The sequence below is a fragment of the Callithrix jacchus genome, chromosome 10 (assembly GCF_049354715.1).
Source record: "Callithrix jacchus isolate 240 chromosome 10, calJac240_pri, whole genome shotgun sequence".
Taxonomy (NCBI): Eukaryota; Metazoa; Chordata; class Mammalia; order Primates; family Cebidae; genus Callithrix; species Callithrix jacchus.
This window is the reverse complement of record NC_133511.1, coordinates 131,019,320-131,042,682: the sequence shown is the minus strand read 5'-3', so window position 1 is coordinate 131,042,682 and position 23,363 is coordinate 131,019,320. Positions and strand designations below refer to the sequence as shown.

Genomic DNA, 23,363 nt, shown 5'->3' with positions numbered 1-23,363 from the left:
TCCTGTGTGGCATCCCCACCCCTGCCCACACCCACACTGACCTGGCAGTGCCTGGCCCCAGGCCCCCCCGCCCTCACTCCACAGGACCCCAGAGAACCAACCTGAATGAGTGTCAAAGCCAGTGGCAGCTTTTTTTTTTTTTTTTTAAGGCCAGGTTTCGCTCTGCTCCAGGCTGGAGCTCGCTGAGCCTCAATCTCCTCAACCGATCCTCCCACCTCCGTTTCCTGCGTAGCTGGGACTACAGGCACACACCACCATGTCCTGATGATTTTTATATTTGGGGGGGGGGCGGAGATGGGGCTTCAGCCCAGCATTCCTCCCACCACAGCTTTCCCAAAGTCCTCTGATTCCAGGCGTGAGCCATGGCGCCCAGCACCCCCTGCAGCTCCTACCTCCACAGCAGGCAACGACGCAGAATGGGTGCACCGCACCTGCAGTATGGCAGCACGCAGGCCTCCCTGACGCCCAGGTGGCGCCTTTCTCATGTGGGTCCCACCCAGGACCCCCTCCTCAGCTCCCACCCATGGAAGAGACCCCACCGTGCTCCCTTACCAACAGCTGGGGATGTCCTGACCCCCCACCCCCTGCCTCCTAACATTATAGACTAAACCAGGACCCTAGTGCCCACCCTGGCCTCACTGTCTTCACCCACAGCATTCTCAGTGAGGGACGCCCAGGCCCACCGACTCCGACTCACTTCTGTCCCTCTGAGACCCTGCCCGTGATATGCATCCCTTATTTCCTCTGCTGCCCACCTTAGCCCTGCAGGCCTCACTGGTGAGGAGGGGATGCTTCATGGCCAGCCAAGCACAAGATGGCAGCTAGGGGCAGGGAAACAAGGGCTGCCAGGCCTCAGCTCATGATGCCCCCAAATTCCCCAGGGCCTCCCCAGTCCTGGACCCTCCTACACTGCAGAGTGCCCTCTGCCCCACCCTGCAGTGGAAATGCCTGTCCTGACGTGGCCCACGGGTCCTGCTGTTGCCCCTCTCATGCTCCCTGATGTGGCCCACGGGTCCTGCTGTTGCCCCTCATGCTCCCTGACGTGGCCCACGGGTCCTGCTGTTGCCCCTCTCATGCTCCCTGACGTGGCCCACGGGTCCTGCTGTTGCCCCTCTCATGCTCCCTGACGTGGCCAGGCTGGCCTTGGGGTTGCACCACCTGATGCGGCAGAGCTGAGCCAGGGTCTAGGGCCAGTTTCAAGAGGGCAGGCCAGGCTCAGAGGAGCCCATCTCCAGGGCAGCCCCTGCACCCTTGCCATGCTGGGCTCCGTGAGGACGTCTGGGTGGCTCTCTGCAGGTGACGCGCATGTGCTGTGGCAGGTGCATGTGTGTGGGGGGCTCTCAGCTCTGCCACTGCCAGGGCCCTGGAGTCCAGGAGTGGGTGAGTCTGGGATTGTTCCAAACGCACATCAGCCCAGGACCTGAGAAGCAGCCCAGAAAGGCCTGAGCCCGGCTGTCCTGGTGGGGCAGGTAGAGTGGGTCCTCCCTGCCCAGCTGGCAGTGCCCAGGTGGGAAGGGCTCAAGCTCTCAAGGTGCCCCCCAGCCAGGACTCACCCAAGGGCAGGGACCCCTCATGGGAGGGTGGGAATGACACGGTGCCCAGGACCCCCCACTGAGGACCTCGGCAGATCCATCACAGCAAACGGAGTGGAGGCCTGTATTTTGCGACCCGTCACTCACTCCGGGGCTTGGGAAAGAACCCGTCACCGTGGGCCACCTAGAGTAGGTCGTAGAAGTAGTCCAGGCCCTGGCCTAGCTCCCAGATGGAGACCCCGACGCCCAGCTCCTGCGCCAGCTCCAGCCGCACCTGCAGGGACTGGGCACAGACAGAAGGGTCAGCGCCTCCTGGGCCCATCCCCCAGCACCCAGGGACGCCCTCCATGCCCGGGCAGCATTGCCTGGACCCCAGGGCCGCAGGCTCCCATCCCATGGCTGGCAGCACACGCACCTTCAGGGTTGGGTAGAAGACGACGTGCCTCCCGCTGCGGCTCCTGCAAGACAAGGGGACTGTCGCCTGTCCACCAGCTCCGCTGCCCCGGGCCTCCTCCCACCATGGCCACGGTCCAGGTCCTGTCCTCCCCCCGCCAGGTGGCCATGTGCTGTCCTGCTGTGCACTGGGGTGCGAGTGGCAAGTGGGCTCCCCCACTTCCACCCCCAAGGCCCCACCCTGCACACGGAGGCCAAGGCGGCACCCACATCGCAACACTCACTTCTTGTACTCGAAGAAGTGCTCCGAGGCTTGGCTGTCCCACACCATTCGGGGCCTGTGGTCCTTCAGTGTCTGGACGTACCTGGGGAGACCAGGATGTGGGTTTTGGAGCTCCACCCACTCCCTCGTGGCCCCAAGCTGCACCCCCAGAGGCTGTGGCTATCAGCAGGGGCAGGGCCACTCAGGGCAGCAGGTCAAGGGAGCCACTGTGGTCTGGGAGACAATGGCTGCTGGGGCGGGGGGCAGTGGGGGGAAGGCTGGAGCCTCAGGTCCTGTATTTGAGGAACCCTCAGAAAACACACCTTTCCAGTAGCCTCCTTGGGAGAAGCCACTCCGCTGAGTCCTCAATGCCCTGATCTGGAGGGTGACATGGGGGCCTGAAACTGCCTGACCCCAGTGGTGGCAGCCCTCAGGCTATGCAGTGGCTGCTGGATGGGGGGTTCCTCACTACCCAGACAGAAGGTGAGAGGCCGACCAGGCAGGCCCGGTCCTGGGGATGGCTGCCCAGGGCAGTGGTTTCAAAGGCTACATCTGCCTCAGTCTTGAAGTGACCACCCCATGCCCTGGACTGTAGCAGGCCCCTCCTGAGCGCCGGGAGCCAGGGGTGTGAGAACCACCGGTTCTTCACAGAGGACAGCTCACTCCAAGGGGCCAGGGACAGGACTGTGCTTTCCAGAAGGCCACGGGATCCCTGTGTGTGTGCACAACTCACTGCACATCTGGGACCAGGGCAGGTGGTTCCAGAGCACTGGGCCACAGCCACCAGCAGCACCAACAGATGGTTCTGGAAGCTTCTGGTCTCTGTGCAGGTGGCGGTGGCTGACAGTGGAATATGACCCAGGCCTGCTGTGTGAGGACGGTGTCCCCCAGGTGCCTGGAGCCTACAGCCCAGGTGCCGTGGAGGGAGGGGAGGACAGGCAGTGGGCAGCTGCAGGGGCATGGTGATCTGGGCCGCATGGCATGGACATCTGTAGGACCCTGAGGGATCAGGGCTGGACAGTGCAAGGTTCATCCAAGTGAGAAATGGTGGCCAGGGGACTGCACCTCGACCCACCTTCCCAGCGCTCCTGCCCAGGTGTGGGATGCTCAAGGCTTCCAAACAGGGAGAGGCCGCTGTCCTGAGCAGTGCAGAGGCTCCCGCCACCATGCCCAGCTGGTTTTGGTATTTTTAGTAGAGATGGGGTTTCTCCATGTTAGCCAGGTGGAACTCCTGACCTCAAGTGATCCACCTGCCGCAGCCTCGCAGTGCTGGGATTACAGGTGTGAGCCACTGTACCCAGCCCCTCTAGATGCCGGCAGTGGGTGGCAACAGTGGCTGGCAGCTCCGGCCATCCCAGGCCTGGAAAAGCTCTGCTGGACCTCCGCCCTCCTGGGGCTGGGCCAGGCCCCTCAATGGCCACGTGTAAACACGGTCCTTCCAGAAGCTCCTCCAGGCCAGGCAGCGTCATGGAGGTAGCTGCAGACGTAGCCACAACCCCTCAGACGGCTCTAAGGTCACTGCTTTATCCTTCACTGAAACGGCACTCGAGGTGTTGATTGATTTGCAGCTTCCCCTCTGCAATATCTGCTGAGTGGCTCTGTGAGAATGAGACGGTCAGGGTCGTGGGCAGACGCCACAGGCCAGGGGCCCTCGAGCTGTGGGGAGCTCTGGCCAAGCCACACACTCCCCCTCCTGGGGGGTCTTTGTGGTCACCCCTCAAATCTGCTGCCTCCAGGAGGAGGTGAGGCTGGGGGTGGCCAGGACCCCTGAGAGAACTGGGTACCTCCAGCTCAGGCTGATGGTTTGGTGTGGGGGTGGTGACCACGCTGTGGGGGCAGCCATGACCAGGGCGCTGACAGGGACCCCAATCCTGGGAATCGCTACTCTGGGGATGAGGTGAAGCAGGAGCCAGGTGCTGGGTGGGAGTGTGTGCCCAGCTCCCAAAAGCCCAGGGAGGGTCCGAGACTCACTCCCGGGAAGGGAGGATGAGACCACCGGGTCTAAGGGTGGGGCAGCTGCAGGCAGGAGTGAGTCCAGGTCCATGGCGTAGGAAGGACAGTCCTCAGAGGGCTGCAGACACCAAGAGGGGCTGGACCCTTGGGGGCCTGAGCGGCCACTCAGGCTGATAACTGGGACCTCCCTTGAGGGCTTATGAGGCCCCAGGAGCACAGCTGGTGTGAGGGGCCAGGCTCTCAGGAGGAGCAAGGGCCACACGGGTCCTCTGGGGAGCAGCACCGGCCACAGGGAGGGGAGAGCAGGCAAGCGGGCTGCCTGAGAGGAAGGAAGGGCCGCAGACAAGGCAGGGGAGGGAAGGGTGGGTTCAGGGAGCACTGCAGGAGGGACAAGCACACAGAGAGGGGCATGTGAGGAATAAGGACGCAAAGAACACGACGGCCTTGGCCTCACAGAACGGTCCAGAACAGACAAACCCATAGAGACGGTGGCCTGGAGGTGGACACAGGCTAGGGCGGGAAAGGCAGGGCTGCTTCTGGGGAGCAGCAGTGAGGGCTGCACAATCCTGTGGGCGCACCGAATGCCACTCTGAAATGGTCTGTGTGAATTTTATCCTTGTAACCCTCAAGTGGAAAGGGTCAAGGACGCCCACACAAAACACACCCAGACACGCCACAGAGGAGCCGGGAGGACCAGGGACGGAGAGGGCGTTCTACGTGCTTCTGTGGAGAAAGCAGAGCAAGTACGAGGAAGACGTTCCTGAACCTCCTGATGGGGGGGTCACCCCACAGAGACAGCTTGGAAACTGGTCTTGGAAACGAGGCGGGACTTCAGGAAACCAGGGCCGTGCTCCAAAGCCTGGGGAGGCTGCCAATGTCTAAACAGCAAGGATGAAGAACAAAGATGCCCAAGGGGCCGGGCGCGGTGGCGCACGCCTGCAATCCCAGCGCTTTGGGAGGCCACGGTGGGTGGATCACTTGAGGTCAGGAGTTCGAGACCAGCCTGGCCAACGTGGTGAAACCCCTTCTCTACTAAAAATACAAACATTCGCTGGACATGGCGGCAGGTGCCTGTAATCCCAGCTACTCGGGAGGCTGAGGCAGGAAGAGTCGTTTGAACCCAGGAGGCCGAGGTTGAAGTGAGCTGAGATTGTGCCACTGCACCCCAGCCTGGGTGACAGAGTGAGACTCCATATTAAAAAAAACATGCCTGATGGGGAGAGGGAGAGATGGAGGAAGCACCAGCGGGCAGAGGAGGAACTCCCAATACCTCGCCTCCGCTCTGTGGCCCCGGCTGGAGCAGGGCAGCCAAGTCTGAGCAATCCCTCCACCCTGCTAAGCAGAGGGACCACGGAGGACCGCCCCACATGCACACACTGCTGCTGTCACACCAGCCCGAGAGCCCAGGTCGGGACTCTCAGGAGGGCAGTGGGCCATGGACCTCCACTGCCCTGAGCAGCCCCATGCCCAACCCTATGCCTTGGCGCAGTGGCTGACAGGAGCCCTGCTCATCCACCAAGAAGGGTGTCCCTCTCTTGGCCCCTGAGTGGAAGCCAGCTCATGGGAGACCTCGAGGAGGCTGGTGTTAGAGGCCAGCGGGGGCCTCTCCTTGGGTCTGCCCAGGCAGCCTCCTGAGATGCAGGACAGACAGAAGCATCTGACCAGACATCTGGGACACCTTGACTGCATGTGCAGAGCCAGTCTGGGCTGAGCAAGGAAGGAGCCTGGGGAGGTGGCGCCAGGATCTCAGCAGGGAAAGGTCTGAGAACTCTGGAGCAGCGGGGACCGGGAGACACTTGGGACGGGGTGGGAGCTATGGGCCCGTGCCACAGCTGGGGCCGCCTCACCCGAGGATGCAGTTACCAGATGTGGTGATGGAGCCTCCAGGCCCTTCCTGGCCCACACCCACAGCCCAGGTTAGGTGGCTGCCTCTCCCCAGACTCAGTTTTTTTTTGAGACAGGGTCACTGGGTACAGTGACTAGAAATACAAAAACTTAGTCGGGCATGGTGGCACACACCTGTAGTCCCAGCTACTTGGGTGGCTGAGGCAGGAGAATCGCTTGAACCTGTGAGAAGCTGAAGTGAGCTGAGATCAAGCCGCTGCACTCCAGCCTGGGCGACAAGAGTGAAACACCATCTCAAAAACAAAGAGATGGGGTCCTGTTCTGTCACCCAGGCTGCAGTGTGATGCCGTGACCATAGCTCACTGCAGCCTCGCCCTCCCAGGCTCCAGCGATCCTCCCACCTCAGCCTCCTGCATAGCCGGGACGGCAGGTGTGCAACACCACACTAACTTTTAACATTGTTTAGAGACGGGGGTCTTGCTATGTGGCCCAAGCTGGTTTCAAACTCCTGGTCTCAAATGATCCTCCCACCTCGGCCTCCCAAACTGTTCGGGTTACAGGCGTGAGTCACCACACACAGCACCCCTTAGACCTGACCAACCAGCAACTGGGGCTGTACTGGCTCCAAAGGTAGAGCCATTCCAGTCACAGAACGCTGTGAGCCACCCTGAGCTGTCCTGAGGAAGTGACTGCGTGTCCTGGACGCAGCCGGCAGAAGACACAGCCTGGTGGGGCACAGCTTCGTGCAGGGAAAAGAGCACGAGGCCCAGCCCAACCTCGAGAGTGTGTCTGGAGAGACGAGCCTCCTCAGGCCCCCCAGGAGCTCCCCCAGGGCTCTGAAGCCAGCCCAGGCTGGAGTCCAGGTAGCGCAGCTGCTTCCGGCTGGTGGGAGGAGGGGCTTGACAGTGCTGCCCAGGGCCAGGGCATCGTCTCATCTCTGACCTCCGGCCCCGGGACTGAGAAGCAGCTGTTCTGTAGGCGGCCCTGTCGGTGGGTTTGTTACAGCTGCCCTTGAAGACCAGCACAGGTGAGACTCAAGGCCAACACTGTGTCCCTTTCAAAGCCCACCAGAAGTGAGGCTTTCCCAAAGGCCTGGGTAAGCAGAGCCAGCAGCTGGAGCAGAGTCAGGGCTGGGTACACGGGGAGGCCTCTTGCTTTGCACAGGGGACCCTGGCTGGGAGCCCAAGCTCTACATGGCTCCACCCAAAAGAACCCAGAACCAGACCTTGTCAGGGATGGGGAAGGCGGGGAGATGAGCTGTGCTTCCAGAGCCTTCCTGGGATTCCCAGTGTCAAAGGAAGGCCGTGGTGGGGGATGGTGCAGAACACACAGGAGCACAGAGCAGCCCTGACGGAAACGACAAACAGATGGGGGCAGACAGGGTGGCCGGGCCTCACCTGGCCAGGCAGGGACATGTGAGCTGACGTCGGTGACTGACCTATGTCCCATCTCAGCAGCAGCAGGGAACCCAAATAAGCCAGGGGCCCTGGGACAGTGCCCTTGCCATGCACAGCCCCAAGTGTCTCAGAAGTAGCTGACTTCTCGCTGACCCACGGGGTGAGATGTGGGAGACAAGATGCCAGGCTCCTGCTGCCCAGACTGGACCCAGGCCCTCCTCAGCCAGCACCCCCTTGTGTCCATCCCCACAGCAGCGTCAGGCCCTGCTCAGTGATCCAGAGCAAACCCAGGGCCAGGAGCCAGAGAACAGCAAGAGCCCAGGCCTGTGCTGGACCCCAGAACCAGCGGTGTGGACGGAGAGTAGCATGTCGGGGGAAAGCCTCCCTACAGGACCACCATACACGACCCCGGTCTTGCAACCTGGCCCACCTGACATCTGCCGTGAAGGGGCTCAGGGAGGGCAGCCTGGAGGCCAGGCAGGGAACCCTGGCTGGACACACTCCCCTATCGACCGCCGCCACCCTCAGAAGTAACTAGCAGTTACCTCTGCCCCCTCCGTGGCCAACCAGGAGGAAGCAGGGCAGATGGCCTGGCCTCTGCTCACGTGCCTGGGCTGACGCACACACACACCCCTCACAGAGGGCAGGCCTGTGGGGGACCTGCAGAGACTCATAAAGATGACAGCTGAGGCCTCCACAAAAAGGACCAGGTTCTCCAGAAAAATGAGCCACTAAAACTGTTTCTAAGAGCCTCAACTGCACCCAGAACAAAATTAGTATGATTTATAAGAAAGCCGAAACACCCAGCACCCAACACAGTAAAATCTGCAATGTCTGAGGCATCAGCCCAAGAGTACCAGGCCCACAGAAAGGCAGCAGGATGGGACCCGACCGAGGAGGAAAACCAGCCCACAGAAACCCTCCTGACATCGGCATCAGCAGTCGAGGGCACTGAGCAGTTATTCCGACTGAACCCCAATGTGCAAAAGCTTAGTGGAGACAGAACACGTAAGGTGACCCCCAACAAGCTTTGTGGAGACATGGAACACGTAAGGTGACCCCCAATGAGCCTCCAGACATGAGAATTACATGCTGGCCAGGCTCATGCCTGTCACTGCAGCACTTTGGGGGGCTGAGGTAGGAGGATCAGTTGAGCCTAGGAGTTCGAGACCAGCCTGGGCAACATAGTGAAACTGCATCTCGAAAAATAAAAAATAGGCTGGGGTGCGGTGGCTCACACCTGTAATCCCAGCACTTTGGGAGGCTGAGGCAGAATGACCAGGCCAGGCTTGGGGCTCACACCTGTCACCCAGCACTTTGGGAGGCTGAGGCAGAATGACCAGGCCAGGCTTGGGGCTCACACCTGTAATCCCAGCACTTTGGGAGGCTGAGGCAGAATGACCAGGCCAGGCTTGGGGCTCACACCTGTCATCCCAGCACTTTGGGAGGCTGAGGCAGAATGACCAGGCCAGGCTTGGGGCTCACACCTGTCATCCCAGCACTTTGGGAGGCTGAGGCAGAAGAATCACTTGAGCCTAGAAATTTGAGACCAGCCTGGACAACACGGCAAAACCTAGTCCCTACCGAAAAATACAGAAATTAGTGGGGCGTGGAGGTGCACGCCTGTGGTCCCAGCTATTGGGAGGCTGAGGCTGCAGTGAGCTATGAGCATGCCTTTGCACTGCATCCTGGATGACAGCACGAGACCGTCTCAAAAACACGAAAGAAAACAGAGAAAGAAGGATCCCAAAAAGTAGGTGTATTCGTGAGCTGTGGGACACACTCAGTGGACCCAGTGTTTGTAGACTCCAAAGGAAAGGGGAGAAGGGAAGAAACAGAAAAAATATTTCAAGAATCTGCCCCAAATTTTCCAAATTTGCTGAGTATAAACGGACAGCTTCCAGAGGCTCCATGAACACTAAGCAAAAGGAAACTGAAAACATGTCAATCAAATTGTTCAAAAGCAGCGACAAGAGGGTCCTAAAGTCAGGGAGGGGGAGCAGCCAGCACAGCGGGAGACACGGAGGGGGAGCAGCCAGCACAGCGGGAGACACGGAGGAGGGGCGGTCAGCACCCTCGGGAGAAAGAGGTGACGTGATACGCGCACTGTCGGAATGAGGACAGCTACAAACTTCAGGTGCCGATGGGAATGAGAAAACTGGCGGCCAGAACCCCAGGCCGAGAGGCGCGTCCTCTACAAACGAGGTGAGTATATGCCATAGAGAAAGCGCACTGGCGGAGCACACCAAGAGCATCCTGCATTCAACGCGGGAGGCCCCACCCGGGCCCGGCAGGTGGGGAAGCCTCAGTTGCAGCCTCATGCATATGTGGGGACAGCTAACGTGGCAGTGTGTGGGCACGAAGCATGACTGGCTCCTGGCCCAGCCCAATCTCTAACTCTGTGGTACACGAGCCCCAGAGGACTGGGACCGTCCCCACCCTCCAACACCCACCCACACCGGGTGACACTTTCAGCACAGCAGGAAGAGCCCTCGGCTTACCTGGCCCCAACAATGGGCTCCCCGGAACCCTTGGAGGTCGCGTAGTCCATGCCGTAGAAGTTAAGTCCCAGGAGGATTTTGCTTCGCCACTTGGACTTGGGGTCCAGGACCTGGACGCAGGCTCGAACCCAGGACAGGGGTGCGTTAGGGCCAGGCCTGCAGGGCAAGGGGTGAGTGAGTTTCAGCAACAGGAGGGTCACGCTCCTGAGCCATCGCTGGGGCCTTCCCCCGAGGGATGCCTTCTCCCCAGGCTGCAGCTGCCTCTCCCAAGTTGGGAAGAACAGAAACAATCCGTGTTAAAGGGCTGTCAGCAAAGCGGGCCCCATGAAGCACCCCCACCCAGGGCCAGCCACTCATGTGCGGCTCCCCACCCCAGAGCCACAGGCAGGAGTCCACATGACACAGGTGGGAAGGGGGTCAGCAGACACGAGGCCTCCCAGGCATCCTTGCTGCGGTGTCCCTGCCTGTGCCTGTGTCACACGGCCCTCCCAGAGCAGTGTGGCTCAGACCAAGGAGAACAGGGCAGCGTCAGGACTGTGCCCATGCCCCCCCCATGACCCGGCCCCACCCATGTAACTACCACAGGGCATGGAGCAGGCACAGTGCCACCAGCTTCCCCAGGTGGACATCCAGGCTCAACAGGTGGCCTTATGCACAGAGCCACAGACTGTAGCTGTGTCTGCTGTACCCAGGAGCCCCCAGGTCCACACTCACTGCTGTGCTGTGGGGCCTGCTGTGCCCAGGAGGCTCCAAGCCCACACTCACTGGTGCGCTGTGGAGTAGTCGTAGGTCATGAGGCTGAAACCATCCAGCACAGGGGCCAGTTGCTCAAACTCCTTGTGTGTGAACATGCCCAGCTGGTCGGTCCTGTAAGACAGGTACAGCCACCTCAGGCTACTCTGCACCGTCCGAAGCCCCTTCCCAGCTGGGGTGACAGCAAGCTGGCTGCGTGGGCCCTGGGTCACTTTTTCCGTGGGGTGGGGGCAGCCTGCAACTGGATCGGGGCCATAGAGGCTGGGGCCTGGGGAAGACAGGAGGATGTGGTCACATGGCCCAGAGGCCTCTCTGAGACCAAGATACAGCTGAAAACAGGGCTGACAGCGGGAAGACCTGGGCCAGGGCTGCCCATGGAGGGGCAAGGTCAGTGGAGAGCAGCGAAGAGGATGGGCCACTGCAGAGAGCTGGGGCCGCTGAGATGGAGCTGACAGATCCAGGCTCCCGGGAGCGTCCCGACCCAGGGTCTGCACCAAAGTCTCCTTCAAAGCAGAGCCAGCTCCTGGGACGCCAGCCCTCAAGGTCACTCAGCATCAGCCTGACCCAGCCAGGCTGTCCAAAGCCCTCTCTGGACCTCAGCAGGGAGAAGGGAAGGACAAATGCTTGGCTCCCAGGACAGAGCAGGGCTGTGTGGTACATTCCCCAGCACAGGGGAGCTGGCACCAGGGCGGGTGGTTGGCTACGGACACCTATGGCATGGAAGCGGCCCTGGGCCATCTAGGGATGGCAGCCCTTCCGTTGGGGACCCGCCTTCCTAACCTAGATCCACCGGGACCAGTGTCTCCTGGGGCAGCCCTCCCGCCTGGCCCAGGGACAGCTGAGTGCTTGCCGATGGCCGCTCCACACCAGGTCTGTAAGCAGAAGGAGACGGCAGGGGCAAACAAAGGTCAACGCTGAGGGCTGAGGGCCTTCATGGCAGCAGGACACGGGGCGGGGTGCAGCTGGAGGAGCGGCACTCACCGAAGCGAGGTGGGCCCTGTGAGGCAGTGAGGCGGTAACCTCTCCTCTGCTCAAGGTCCCTGGGCTCCCAAATACAGACCATGCCAGGGGCCTCAGTGCTGGAGCCTCTCTCAGGGGCGTGAGGGCCAAAGATGCTCCTGAAGATCCCTGGACCCGCCTGGCAGGTCTGAGGAGCCCCTCTTCAGATGTGCAGCTTTGTCCCAGCCCTTGCCTTGAGTCTGCCAGGTCCAAGGTCCAGGCCTCCCTCCTCTGCTGAGCACCATGAGACCCAGGCCCCAGAGTCTGCCGGGACATGGGACAACATGCATGGTCCCCTCAGCCCCGATCTCTCTTCCTGGAGCCCTGCCTGCCCAGCCTCACTGCTCAAGCATGGTCTGCCTCCCTGGAACCCCGATAAACACCCCCTGGCGGCATGCCTGTCACCTCCCGGTGGCCTCCCTCAATGCCTGGGCCCCTCCCTACAGCCAGGAGCCCCTAAGACCACAGCCCCAAATCCAGGTGTCCACAGGACCCTCCCCACCCTGCAGCCTCCCGCTGGGCCTCTCACCCACACCCAAGGTCATTTCTTTTTTCTTATTTTGAGGTGGGTCTCTGTGTCACCCAGGCTGGAGGGCAGCGGCACAATCGCGTCTCACTGCAACCTTGAACTTCTGGGCTCAAGCAATACTCTTGCCTTTTAAATTGATTCAAAACAGGAAAAATGGCTGGGTGTGATGGCTCACGCCTGTAATCCCAGCATTTGGAGACCAGCCTGGGCAACACGGTAAGACTCTGTCTCCACAAAAAATTAAAAAATTAGCCAGGTAAGGTGGTGTGTGCCTGTAGTCCCAGCTACCTGGGGGACTGAGGTGGGAGGATGGCTGCAGTGAGCCATGACGGTGCTCCTGCACTGCACTCCAGCCTGGGCGACAGAGCAAGACAGTCAGTCAGCCTTGTGGACAGCGTGCCGGGTCCCCACAGACAGTTATGTTGAAGTCCTACCCACCAACTGGATGGTTTCTGGAGATGGGGTCTCGAGGAGGCGATTAGGGTTAGACAAGGCAGCAATGATGGGACCCACGGTGGAGTTAGAGTCCTTATGAGAAGAGACACCACAGTTCTCTGCTACGTGAGGACGCAGCAAAAAGGAGGACTTGCTGGAGGGCGAGCTCTGTCGGTCCCAGGCGCCCCCAGCCCCTCCCACACAGAAGCCCTGGCTCGCAGCCCTGCAGCACGTGGCGGCCTGTGGACTGAACAGGAACCCTGGCCCACAGCCCCGCAGCCCTGCAGCACGTGGCATCCTGTGGACTGAACAGGAACCCTGGCCCGCAGCCCCGCAGCACGTGGCGGCCTGTGGACTGAACAGGAACCCTGGCCCACAGCCCCGCAGCACGTGGCGGCCTGTGGACTGAACAGGAACCCTGGCCCGCAGCCCCGTAGCACGTGGCATCCTGTGGACTGAACAGGAACCCTGGCCCGCAGCCCCGTAGCACGTGGCATCCTGTGGACTGAACAGGAACCCTGGCCCGCAGCCCCGTAGCACGTGGCATCCTGTGGACTGAACAGGAACCCTGGCCCGCAGCCCCGCAGCACGTGGCATCCTGTGGACTGAACAGGAACCCTGGCCCGCAGCCCCGCAGCACGTGGCATCCTGTGGACTGAACAGGAACCCTGGCCCGCAGCCCCGTAGCACGTGGCATCCTGTGGACTGAACAGGAACCCTGGCCCGCAGCCCCGCAGCACGTGGCGGCCTGTGGACTGAACAGGAACCCTGGCCCGCAGCCCCGCAGCACGTGGCATCCTGTGGACTGAACAGGAACCCTGGCCCGCAGCCCCGCAGCACGTGGCATCCTGTGGACTGAACAGGAACCCTGGCCCGCAGCCCCGCAGCACGTGGCGGCCTGTGGACTGAACAGGAACCCTGGCCCGCAGCCCCGCAGCACGTGGCATCCTGTGGACTGAACAGGAACCCTGGCCCGCAGCCCCGTAGCACGTGGCATCCTGTGGACTGAACAGGAACCCTGGCCCGCAGCCCCGCAGCACGTGGCGGCCTGTGGACTGAACAGGAACCCTGGCCCGCAGCCCCGCAGCACGTGGCATCCTGTGGACTGAACAGGAACCCTGGCCCGCAGCCCCGCAGCACGTGGCGGCCTGTGGACTGAACAGGAACCCTGGCCCGCAGCCCCGTAGCACGTGGCATCCTGTGGACTGAACAGGAACCCTGGCCCGCAGCCCCGCAGCACGTGGCATCCTGTGGACTGAACAGGAACCCTGGCCCGCAGCCCCGCAGCACGTGGCGGCCTGTGGACTGAACAGGAACCCTGGCCCGCAGCCCCGCAGCACGTGGCATCCTGTGGACTGAACAGGAACCCTGGCCCGCAGCCCCGTAGCACGTGGCGGCCTGTGGACTGAACAGGAACCCTGGCCCGCAGCCCCGCAGCACGTGGCATCCTGTGGACTGAACAGGAACCCTGGCCCGCAGCCCCGCAGCACGTGGCGGCCTGTGGACTGAACAGGAACCCTGGCCCGCAGCCCCGCAGCACGTGGCGGCCTGTGGACTGATGCTGGGCTGTGTTGTGTGGTTCCATCCCAGCCTGGCTGCTCCTGGGCTGAGATCTCCCTGTGGTTTTCATTTGCGCTTCCCTCATGAATAACAAGATTGAGCATCTCCTGGCCTGCCCAGCTACATGCACGTATCTACTGTGGCCTCTCGTGGCTCAGAATCCAGGTCTCCTGCCCGCCTTTCTCTGGGGTCCTTGTTGCTTTCTTTTCCTCTCTTCTGTTTTTCAGACAGGGTCTTGCTCTGTTGCCCAGGCTGGAGTGCAGTGGCATGACCTTGGCTCACTACAGCCTCAAAACCTCCTGCGCTCAAGTGATCCTCCCACCTCAGCCTCCCGAGTAGCTGGGACTACAGGCACACGCCACCAGACCTGGCCTAGACTGTGGCTGGCATGACTCCCTGGCCCTTTGACTCCTCCGCAGTCTCACAGCAGCCCTCTCAGTGCAGTCTGCACTCTGCAGAGTCCTGTCCCACAGACCGACCACCCCCACCCATGCCCACAATGCCCTCCCAAGCATTCTGTCCCGCTTCACACGCTATCAGACATGCGGCCTCCTGTGCCTCCCCTGCATCCATGGAGCTGCCACGCCCCACCACGTCTGTGCCCTCCACCACCTCATAGCCTTGGCCACAACAGGCATTCCTGGTAGATCTGGCTTCACCCACAAGGCCTTCGTAGATGAGACCATGTGTCTAGGATCTGACTCCCACCAGCTACTGAATGTGACACAGAAACCACCAACAAATGCCCCCCAGGTCTCCACCAGAAATGCACCCCCATGACATCCCCAAGGAAGGGACAGTCCTGCCAGGATGTGGCTCCACACTGACCCCCTCAGTGCACCCGACATGTGACATGCATGTGGCACGATCCACATTTCCCTTCAGGGCTCACATAGCTGCCCACCGACCCCACAACTCTGCTACAGCCAAGACCAACCACGGCCACAGGCTGGGAACAGTCCTCAGGCTGTAAAGGTGGTAACACAACAGCAAGGACAAGGCAGGCCCTGTCGAGGCAGGAGCAGCTCACGGTGGCCCTCAGTGGGAGAGAAGGGAGGACACCAGGCCTGGGCCCACGGTCTGGCCACACCCCCACCTGGTGCTGGCCTTGGGGACCACCTGGGAACGGGGACCTCCTCCTACCTGTGAGGAAGACAGGCTGCGCAGGGGCCACTGCCAGGACCACCCCTCCCCAGCCTGTGTCCCTCACCCACACCTGCGACAGCCTGCAGCAGAGCCATTTGTCTCTGTGCCCCGTGGCACCTGGACAAGAGGGGATTGCCATGGCTGAGCGACGAAGTAACAGCTTGCCACGGATTAGACACAGTGTGACTTCTGACGAACAGGAATTACTGCTCACACTGAAAATACCATGTTTTGAAATCGTTTCTGAGGAATGAAAGCCCAGGGAGGAAGAAGGGAGGAAAACATGCTCATCAAAGCCAGCTGCCTGCCTCCTGCCTCCTGCCTCCCATGTCCTGGGCGGGCCCCATGCAGGCAGTGGCAAGGAAGGTGAGTGCCCACTCAGCCTTGACCCGAACCGGGCCCATACCAACACCAGTGCCCCTCCAGATGGCTGGACGCCCGGGCTGCCCCTGCACCAGCTTCGTGCTGAGACAGGCTGCTGTGCACTCCAGCACCCCGGCACTGCCCAGCTGGCTGCCTCACACTCTCCTCCCCGTCACCCCTCCTTTCCCTCTTTCCAGAAAGAGGGAACAAGCAATCCCAGGCCGGGGCCTGACCAGGTCTCTCAGCCATGTGGACCCCATGGCTGCCAGAACAGGGGTGGCTGCAGCCTCTAGAACACTGTCTTCCTAGACGCCGAGGGGACAGTGAGGCAAGTGAGCCACAGCCTCCTGCCATGTACCCACACTGTCCCTCCAGCACAGCATGACTCACACGTTTTACCTGCAACTTCCCTGAGACCCCCAGCCACCTACCTTGGTCCTGATATTGGCCCTACGTGGCAGATGCCCCCTCTTCCCTTGGCCAACCACCTGCCACCTCTGGGTGGTATCTGCACAGTTGTGGTCGACGCAAAAGGGGCATTGGCTCCATGTCAACGTGGCCTCAGCCTATGGTCAGCATTCCGCCTGGCCCTGCGGCTGCCACCTGCAGAGCCAGGCCCCACAGCAGCCCCAAGGGAATACCATTCCCCATTCCTAACAGAAATGGTGGCATCACTGCCAGGCCCCACAGCAGCCCCAAGGAAATCCCAGTCCCAACCCTACCAGATGCTGGCATCGCTGTCCACGCAACTTCTCACGCTCAGGCGCCTGCCCCCAGCAGCCAGTGCCCACACCTGATCCTCCCCCCACAGACTGTCCCAGGGGGTCTTAACAGCTCCCCTCTCCCTCTGCCCACCTGTCAGGGATTTCTGAACCTTCTATCCATAGCCTTGAGTCTGTCTTCTGTGTCGGCCTGCTCAGCCCTGGGGGCTCCCTCCTCACCCCATCATGATGGCTGCTCTACTGTCCATCAGCCTGCAAGACTAGCCCTCTCCCTCACTGGCTGGCCAGCACCCTTCAGCCCTCTGGGGCCTGACTTCAGCCTGGACTTCGGTCTATCCACACTGCACAGGGTGCTACAGTCCCCGCAAGAGGCCTCAACACACAACGCCAGCACACGGACAGCCCCAGCCCCTGAGGCTGCAGGCAAGGGGTAGGTGGACACGAGCTGGGGCCTCTGTACAAATGTGCTGGGGGTCCAGTGATGGCCTGCCCTAAACCACGGGGGCTGGAGGAGATGGCCAGAGATGCGGCCCGACCCACCTCAGATTGGACCACTGCCTACAAAGCCACCAACGGCACCAGCAGGGCCAGGAAGGAAACCAGCCCTTCCTGGGTTGCTGAGATCAGCCCCCTGGACCCAAGGGGGTCCCAGTAGCTAACGGTGCACAGAAAACATGAGCCAACTGGAGGCAGACCCAGGAGTTCCGCTCCCCACACAAGGACGCACCACCACATGAACACCTGGGGAGAGCCTGCTGGTCCCCCTGGCCTGTGGGGTTTACGCTATGGCTCTGCCTCTGGGTCTCCTCCACTGCTCAGACTGTGACCTTGGGAGCAGGGCTGGAGGTCAGCACAGCGCCCAGTTCCAGGACCAGACCCCCTGGGGTCTGTGACAGCTGAGTTAGGGCTGCCTGTCTGCTGACAAAGGACATGATGAATTTGCATTTGGTGGCCCGCCCCTCCCTGCTGCTGGCAGACCTCCCTCCCGGAGCCATTGTTCCCTGGACAGTGGCCCTGGAAAGGGAGAGGCTCTTGAGGTGAATGACAAGCATGGGGAGAAGCATTTGTGAGGCTCCTCTGCAGCAGGCGGCTCTTCCCTCAGGGTGGGGTGGGGGGAGGATAAACAGATGAGAAAACAGTCCTCCTGACCTCTGCAGGGAAGTCAGCTCTCCATCCAGCTGGGTCCCACTTCCCCAGGGATCCCCACCGCAGGCCTTGGCCCCACCCCTAGCGTGGTCAAAGCGTGCCCCCAGCCCCAGCCCTGCATCCTACCCTACAGACGCCACCCCCACCAGCGCCCTGAAAAGGGAGCTGCGAGCTTTGGTTACTGTGGGGTGAGGGGCAGGGGCTTGGCCCAGCTCTGACTGCCCACTTCCTGCCAAGGGCCAGAAGCTCAGGCAGAGGCAGCCTCCAGCAGAAGGCAGGCCCCCTGGCCCTCTGCCCCGGCCTAAGAAACTACCCTGGGGTCCTGAGCTGGTCCCCACCAACAGTGCTCCTGAAGCTCCCCTAAGCACAGAGGGCGACTCAGGGGCCTCACAGAGGTGGCCAGGCCCAAAGGCTCTGGACAAGTAGCTGCCACCTTGAGGAATTTCTCCCAGCCCCAGGCCTGCAAAGTCCTCCCAACCACTCCCTGCCTGCCCCCTTCAAACCCTCAGAATACAGATCGGACATAAGTGTCAGACATCAGAAAAGGCTGGGCACGGTGGCTCGGGAGGATGAGGTGGGAGGATCACTTGAGACCAGGAGTTCAAGACCAGCCTGGCCGACATGGCAAAACCTCATTTCTACAAAAAAATACAAAACTTAGCTGGGTATGGTGGGACACACCTGTGGTCCCAGCTTCTCAGGAGGCTAAGGTGGGAGGATCACTTGAGCCTGGGAGGCGGAGGTTACGGTGAGCCGAGATCATGCCACTACACTCCAGCTTGGGTGACAGAGTTGGACCCTGTCTCAAAAAAAAAATAAAAATAAAAAAAGGAAAGAAAAAAAAGCCAGGCATGGTGGCTGATGCCTGTAACCCCAGCACTTTGGGAGGCAGAAGCTTGTGGATCACCTAAGGTCAGAAGTTTGAAACCAGACTGAGCAACATGGTAAAACCCCATCGCTACTAAAATTACAAAAATTAGGTGGGTGTGGTGGCATGTGCCTCCCAGTTACTTGGGACGCGGAGTGGGGAGGATCACTTGTGCCTGGGAGTTGGAGGTTGCAGTGAGATGAAATTGCACCACTGCACTCCAGCCTGGGCAACAGAGCGAGACTCCATCTTAAAAAGAAAGAAAAGAAAAAGATGTAGAGTGGGGGATGACGCAGGCCCCGATCCCGGAACACAGGCGAGACCCCAGCCCTGAACCTGGGCCTGTCCTTGCTGGGGAGGGTGACGCTGCTGGGCTGTGGGAGCAGAACCACTGAGGCAGAGCCAGGCCCTCCCCCCAGCACCACCCACAAGTAAGCCCAGCAAACATGTAAGGGAGACGGAGGACCAGGACACAGAGCAGTGACCGCAGACGGGAGAGGCTCCCCAGAGCTTGGTCGCAGGCAGAGGGAGTCCCGTCTGTACAATGCTGGGTGCCTGTGAAGGCTCAGGCCAGGCACAAAGCAGCCCGGAGGCTCAGCCCTCAGTACCACTTCCGCTTTCCACCCTCCAGAGCCTTCCATCGAGGGGGCAGTCAGAGCCCACCAGGAACGAGAAACTGTGTTATGCTGGGAGCCAGAAGGGTCTGAGCACAGCTGGCCCTGCTCCAGGGGAGGAAGCTGCCCATGATGGCAGGGACGGCGGCACGGGCCTGAAACCTGGCCTGCAGGGACACACTGCCATCCGCCCCGGCACTGCCTCACCCAGCTGCAGCCCACACTCATCAGCACAGAGCCCTGGAAAGCTTGGAGAGAAAAGTCAGTCGACCGCGCAATGGAGGCCAGCAAGCTGCCTTTCCGCCTGGCAGGTGGCCAGGGCTGTGCTGCCCTGAGGGTGTGGCCGGCCTGTGCTGGGACAGGCATCAGCAGGGTGGCAGGCACCAGTGAGCACATACTGGCTCTTCTGTGTCCCTTTACCATCCCCAGGTTTGGGGGCACACCCAACCACACATGGTGAGTGGCCCGCAGTCACCTCTGCCACTGGAGAAAGAGAAGGCAGCAGAGGTGAGGAGGGCTGGCAGCTTCCTTCCAGAGAGGCAGGCTGGGAAGCCCAGTGTCTGCCTGAGGGTCTCCCCTGAGCAGCTGGTGGATCCTGGGCAGAGCCCCTTGGGGTGCCCGCAGCCAAGCCAGCCCCCAACTCAGCCTGCTTCTATCCACTCAGCCCCCAGGTCTGCCCCTGAGACACTCATGCTGACTTGGAGCCTTCTCTGTGCCTGGCACACAGGAGACGCTCCTGGCTCCCACAGGAGTACCTGGCACTCTGCCTCCTGTTCTGGGTTCCAGAAGAGCCGCCTCACAGAGCTGGGCAGGGCCTCACCCCAGTGGCCGTCCCTGCCTCGGCCTAATCTCCCTCGGGTGCAGGGGGGTACAGTTGGCCTCAATGACCAAACATTTCAGGGCTCCAGGGCCTATCTGGGAGTTTGTCTCCACTCAAGGGCCTTCTTAGCAGTCTTGATATGTCCAGGGGGGAGGGAGTCTCCAACCACTGACAGGCAGGAAGGCACAAGGCCGGCTGCAAAGAGCCTGTCCCCTCTGGGTCACCCCCGTGTGTGTGGCAGCTGAAGCCTGTATGCAAATGGCTTTGGGTGTGAGCAGGAGGCCCCTGACCCCAGACCCCTCCACAGCCACCCCCAGACCTCAAGAGCAGCACTTACCCGGGGGTGATGGCAGGCGGAATGACCAGGATGGTCAGCAGCCCAGCCTGGTGCAGCGCCTCGGCCAGGTGGGTGAGCATGTGGATGAGGCCCCTGCAAGAGCCGAGAGGTGGAGTCAGCAGTGCCGGCACCTCCCGGGGTCCCGACACCCACTGCCTCCGGGAGGGGTGGGGCCCGTCCTCAGAGGGACACCCCGTAGTAGGGCAGGGGAGGTTCTCTGTGGGAACTTCCTGCCGGTCTCTGGACGCAGCCCCAGCAACACTGCTCATGCCCCACAGGGTCCACCTAGAGCACTTCCTCACACTCTGGGGCCCCCAGAGTGGGGACCTATGCAACACCCCAGGGACCCCCAGAAAGAGGGGCTCAAAGAACCAGAGACAGCCCCATGTGTCCACATCACATTTTAGACATCTAAAGACATAGCAGGTTTAAAAAGAAAAAAGAAAAGGCCAGGCCTGGTAGCTCACACCTGTAATCCCAGCACTTTGGGAGGCTGAGGCAGGTGGATCACCTGAGGTCAGGGGTTCAAGACCAGCCTGGCCAACATGGCAAAACCCTGTCTCTACTAAAAATACAAAAAGTAGCCACGTGCCTGTAATCCCAGCTACTCAGGAGGCTGAGGCAGGAGAATCGCTTGAACCCAGGAGGTGGAGGTTAGTGAGCCAAGATCGTGCCACTGCACTCCAGCCTGACCGACAGAGCATGACTCCATCTCAAAACAAAACAAAACAACATGGCAGGTAAGGAAACACCCCCAGCAGGCCCAGGACACTGACCCCGGGGTGGCCACAGGACATTCCAAGGGCCATGCCTACTTGGCATGGCTCAGGGAAGGAGAGGGCAGGGCACTGGGCAGGGGGCCAGACGGAGCAGCAGGTAGATTTCCTCTGTCTCCTGGAGGTGGAGGCAGGGGCATCTCAGAGCAGGCTGGCAGTGTTCCCCAAAGGATAGCACTAGCCTCCCTCCTAGCACGGCCTGGGAGCTGCCATCAGGACCCCAAGCCTGCTATGTACACACGCTGGTGCCCATGAGTCTGCCCTGCAGGTGGCCTCTTTGCAAACTGCCCTGGAGCACACACACACTGCTGCAAAGTTGGGTTCAGGGTGACGTGTCCACGCTGGGGGAGACTCACTCACTGCAGGTCCCTGGGAGCAGCCCTATCTGTCAAGGAGACAGGAGGACCGAGGCCAGGGCAAAAGCTGGCCCCCGCTGGCTCCAGGTCCTGCCCCGCTCCAGCACAAGGGTCTGCCAGACTCAGTGAGAATGGGTTAGGCCATGACGGGCTGCTGGTTCCTGAGTCAGTACCCTGAGGCCCCAGTGCTCCTGATGGTGCCAGGACCAGGGCCTGGCACGTGCAACTGCTGCATGGTGGCAGCTCCTGTTTCCCTGACGTGGCCCAAATGGGACTGTCATTTTCCAAGCTAAGCCCCCGTCAATTCCTGGTAACTCTGGCCCAGATGATCTGGTGTTAGCTCTGCCGGCTGCAATGCTGGCACAGTCCTCATTGGGGGCAGTCCTGGGGCACCCGGTCCTCATGCCTCTGCAGTTTCACAGTGTCCACAACTCTGTGGGTACCAGAGGCTGTCATGCACTGCACATCACTTAGAGGTGGTGGTCAAGGACAATGCTGCCCCTGCCCCTGAAACACCAGAGCCGAGTGAGCAGAGCAGGCCATGCCCAGATGCCTGGGGAAGCTGAGCCTACCTGGGGGGACTCCTGCCTGGCTCCCGCCTATGGCCTCTGTGCCGTCTGCAGGTACCCACAGCGCCCCAGAACAGTGCTAGGATGGCTTTCCTCTGGGCCACAGATCTGAGGGCCAAAAGGTGCCCCCAGCCACTCTGTGAGGGGCCCAGGGAGCCTGAGTGTCCTCCCACAGGAGGACAGCGTGGCCCAGAGCTGGCCTTCAGGGAGGACACATCTGAGTCAGGTCTACCCAGCGCCCCAGGAGATAATATGGGCCCAGAAGCAGCGTGGGCCGTAGCTGCCGTGCCAGCATCACCCAGAGTGCTCCTCTCGACAGCCCCCTCATCCTGCCAGCTGCTGGCACCAGTGGCTCCAAGTGCCCTTATCATAGCCCTCTAGGCATGGGGACAACCGTAAGGGGCCGACCCAGAGCTGAGGAGGGACCAGACACAGCAACATCCCTGCTAAAGGCACTGCCGACAAACCCGCAGGAAAACCTGCCCCAAGCCCATGTCCAGGACCCAGCGCAAGGGACCAGAACCTGCCGACAGCAGCCTTGGGCCCGGCATGCTGGGGGCTGGGGTCCAAGTGGCGGTCGGGGTAGGACTGTGCCGAGGCAGCAGAACTCCCAAAGGAATCTGCCAAGCTGCTCTGAGGAGGCTGGATACCGCCTGCCCCTGCCACCGGCAGCTCCCCACCTCCTGCAGGAGCCTGGATGCAAGGAGCCCCAGCTGCTCCCACCCGACCTTCCCTGCTGCAGCCTCTCCTGCTCAGCAACCCCCACCGCCTCCTGCCCTCCCACCCTGATGTTAATGACCTGTCAGGAGCCCAGACACAACGAGGCTGTCTCAGCGCCCCCAGCCTCCACCCCAGACACAACGAGGCTGTCTCAGCGCCCCCAGCCTCCACCCCAGAGGCAATGAGGCTGTCTCAGCGCCCCCAGCCTCCACCCCAGAGGCAACGAGGCTGTCTCAGCGCCCCCAGCCTCCACCCCAGAGGCAACGAGGCTGTCTCAGCGCCCCCAGCCTCCACCCCAGACACAAGGCTGTCTCCTGAGCAGTCCTCTGGTGCCGTCTCGCTGCCTACCTAATGCTCTGAAACAGAAATGAGTTACGGCAAATCTCTGATTAATAGACCCGTTCTCCCAGGATGAGAGAAAAGGCTAGAGGCTTGCAGAATCTGTGTCCTGCTCTGAGACACGCCTCCCCTCAGAGGGAACCAGAAGGTCAGCCCAGGCAGGGTCTGCTGCCCATGGCTCAGCAAGGGACCCTAAGGCCGGGCCTGGGACTGTCCCTCAGCCAAGAGCACAGGCACCTGATCCTCTGGCAAAGCTGGAGCCTCAGGGGCTATACAGACACCAGGCTCCCCACAGCCTGGTGACATCCTGACCCCCACTGCAGCGCCCCTCCCAGCTGCCCTCCACACAACTCCTGGTCCTCCTGCTGCTGCCAGGCCTCCCAGGAGGGAAGTGGATAGAGCAGCCTCTCAGAAACATCCAGTGGGCA

The 23,363-nt window shown here is 61.3% G+C and overlaps 1 protein-coding gene across 9 annotated transcripts in view; it reads right to left on the bottom strand.

Annotated features, from left to right (window-relative positions):
• Window positions 1-106: 106 nt before the first annotated feature.
• CHID1 (chitinase domain containing 1) overlaps window positions 107-23,363 on the bottom strand; it is a 43,577-nt gene continuing 20,320 nt past the window's right edge. For 4 of the 9 annotated variants that reach the window (XM_054241255.2, XM_054241253.2, XM_078341807.1 and 1 more), the window contains exons 8-14: window positions 20,176-20,268; window positions 12,453-12,518; window positions 10,649-10,750; window positions 9,884-10,039; window positions 2,210-2,290; window positions 1,948-1,990; window positions 107-1,815 (exon numbers count right to left, since the gene is read on the bottom strand). In XM_054241255.2, coding sequence (XP_054097230.1) covers window positions 1,717-1,815; window positions 1,948-1,990; window positions 2,210-2,290; window positions 9,884-10,039; window positions 10,649-10,750; window positions 12,453-12,518; window positions 20,176-20,268 — 640 coding nt within the window. In that variant the 3' untranslated portion in view covers window positions 107-1,716. The remainder of the gene's footprint in view (window positions 1,816-1,947; window positions 1,991-2,209; window positions 2,291-9,883; window positions 10,040-10,648; window positions 10,751-12,452; window positions 12,519-20,175; window positions 20,269-23,363) is intronic. The other 5 variants (XM_078341810.1, XM_078341808.1, XM_078341809.1 and 2 more) reach the window with 2 other exon arrangements.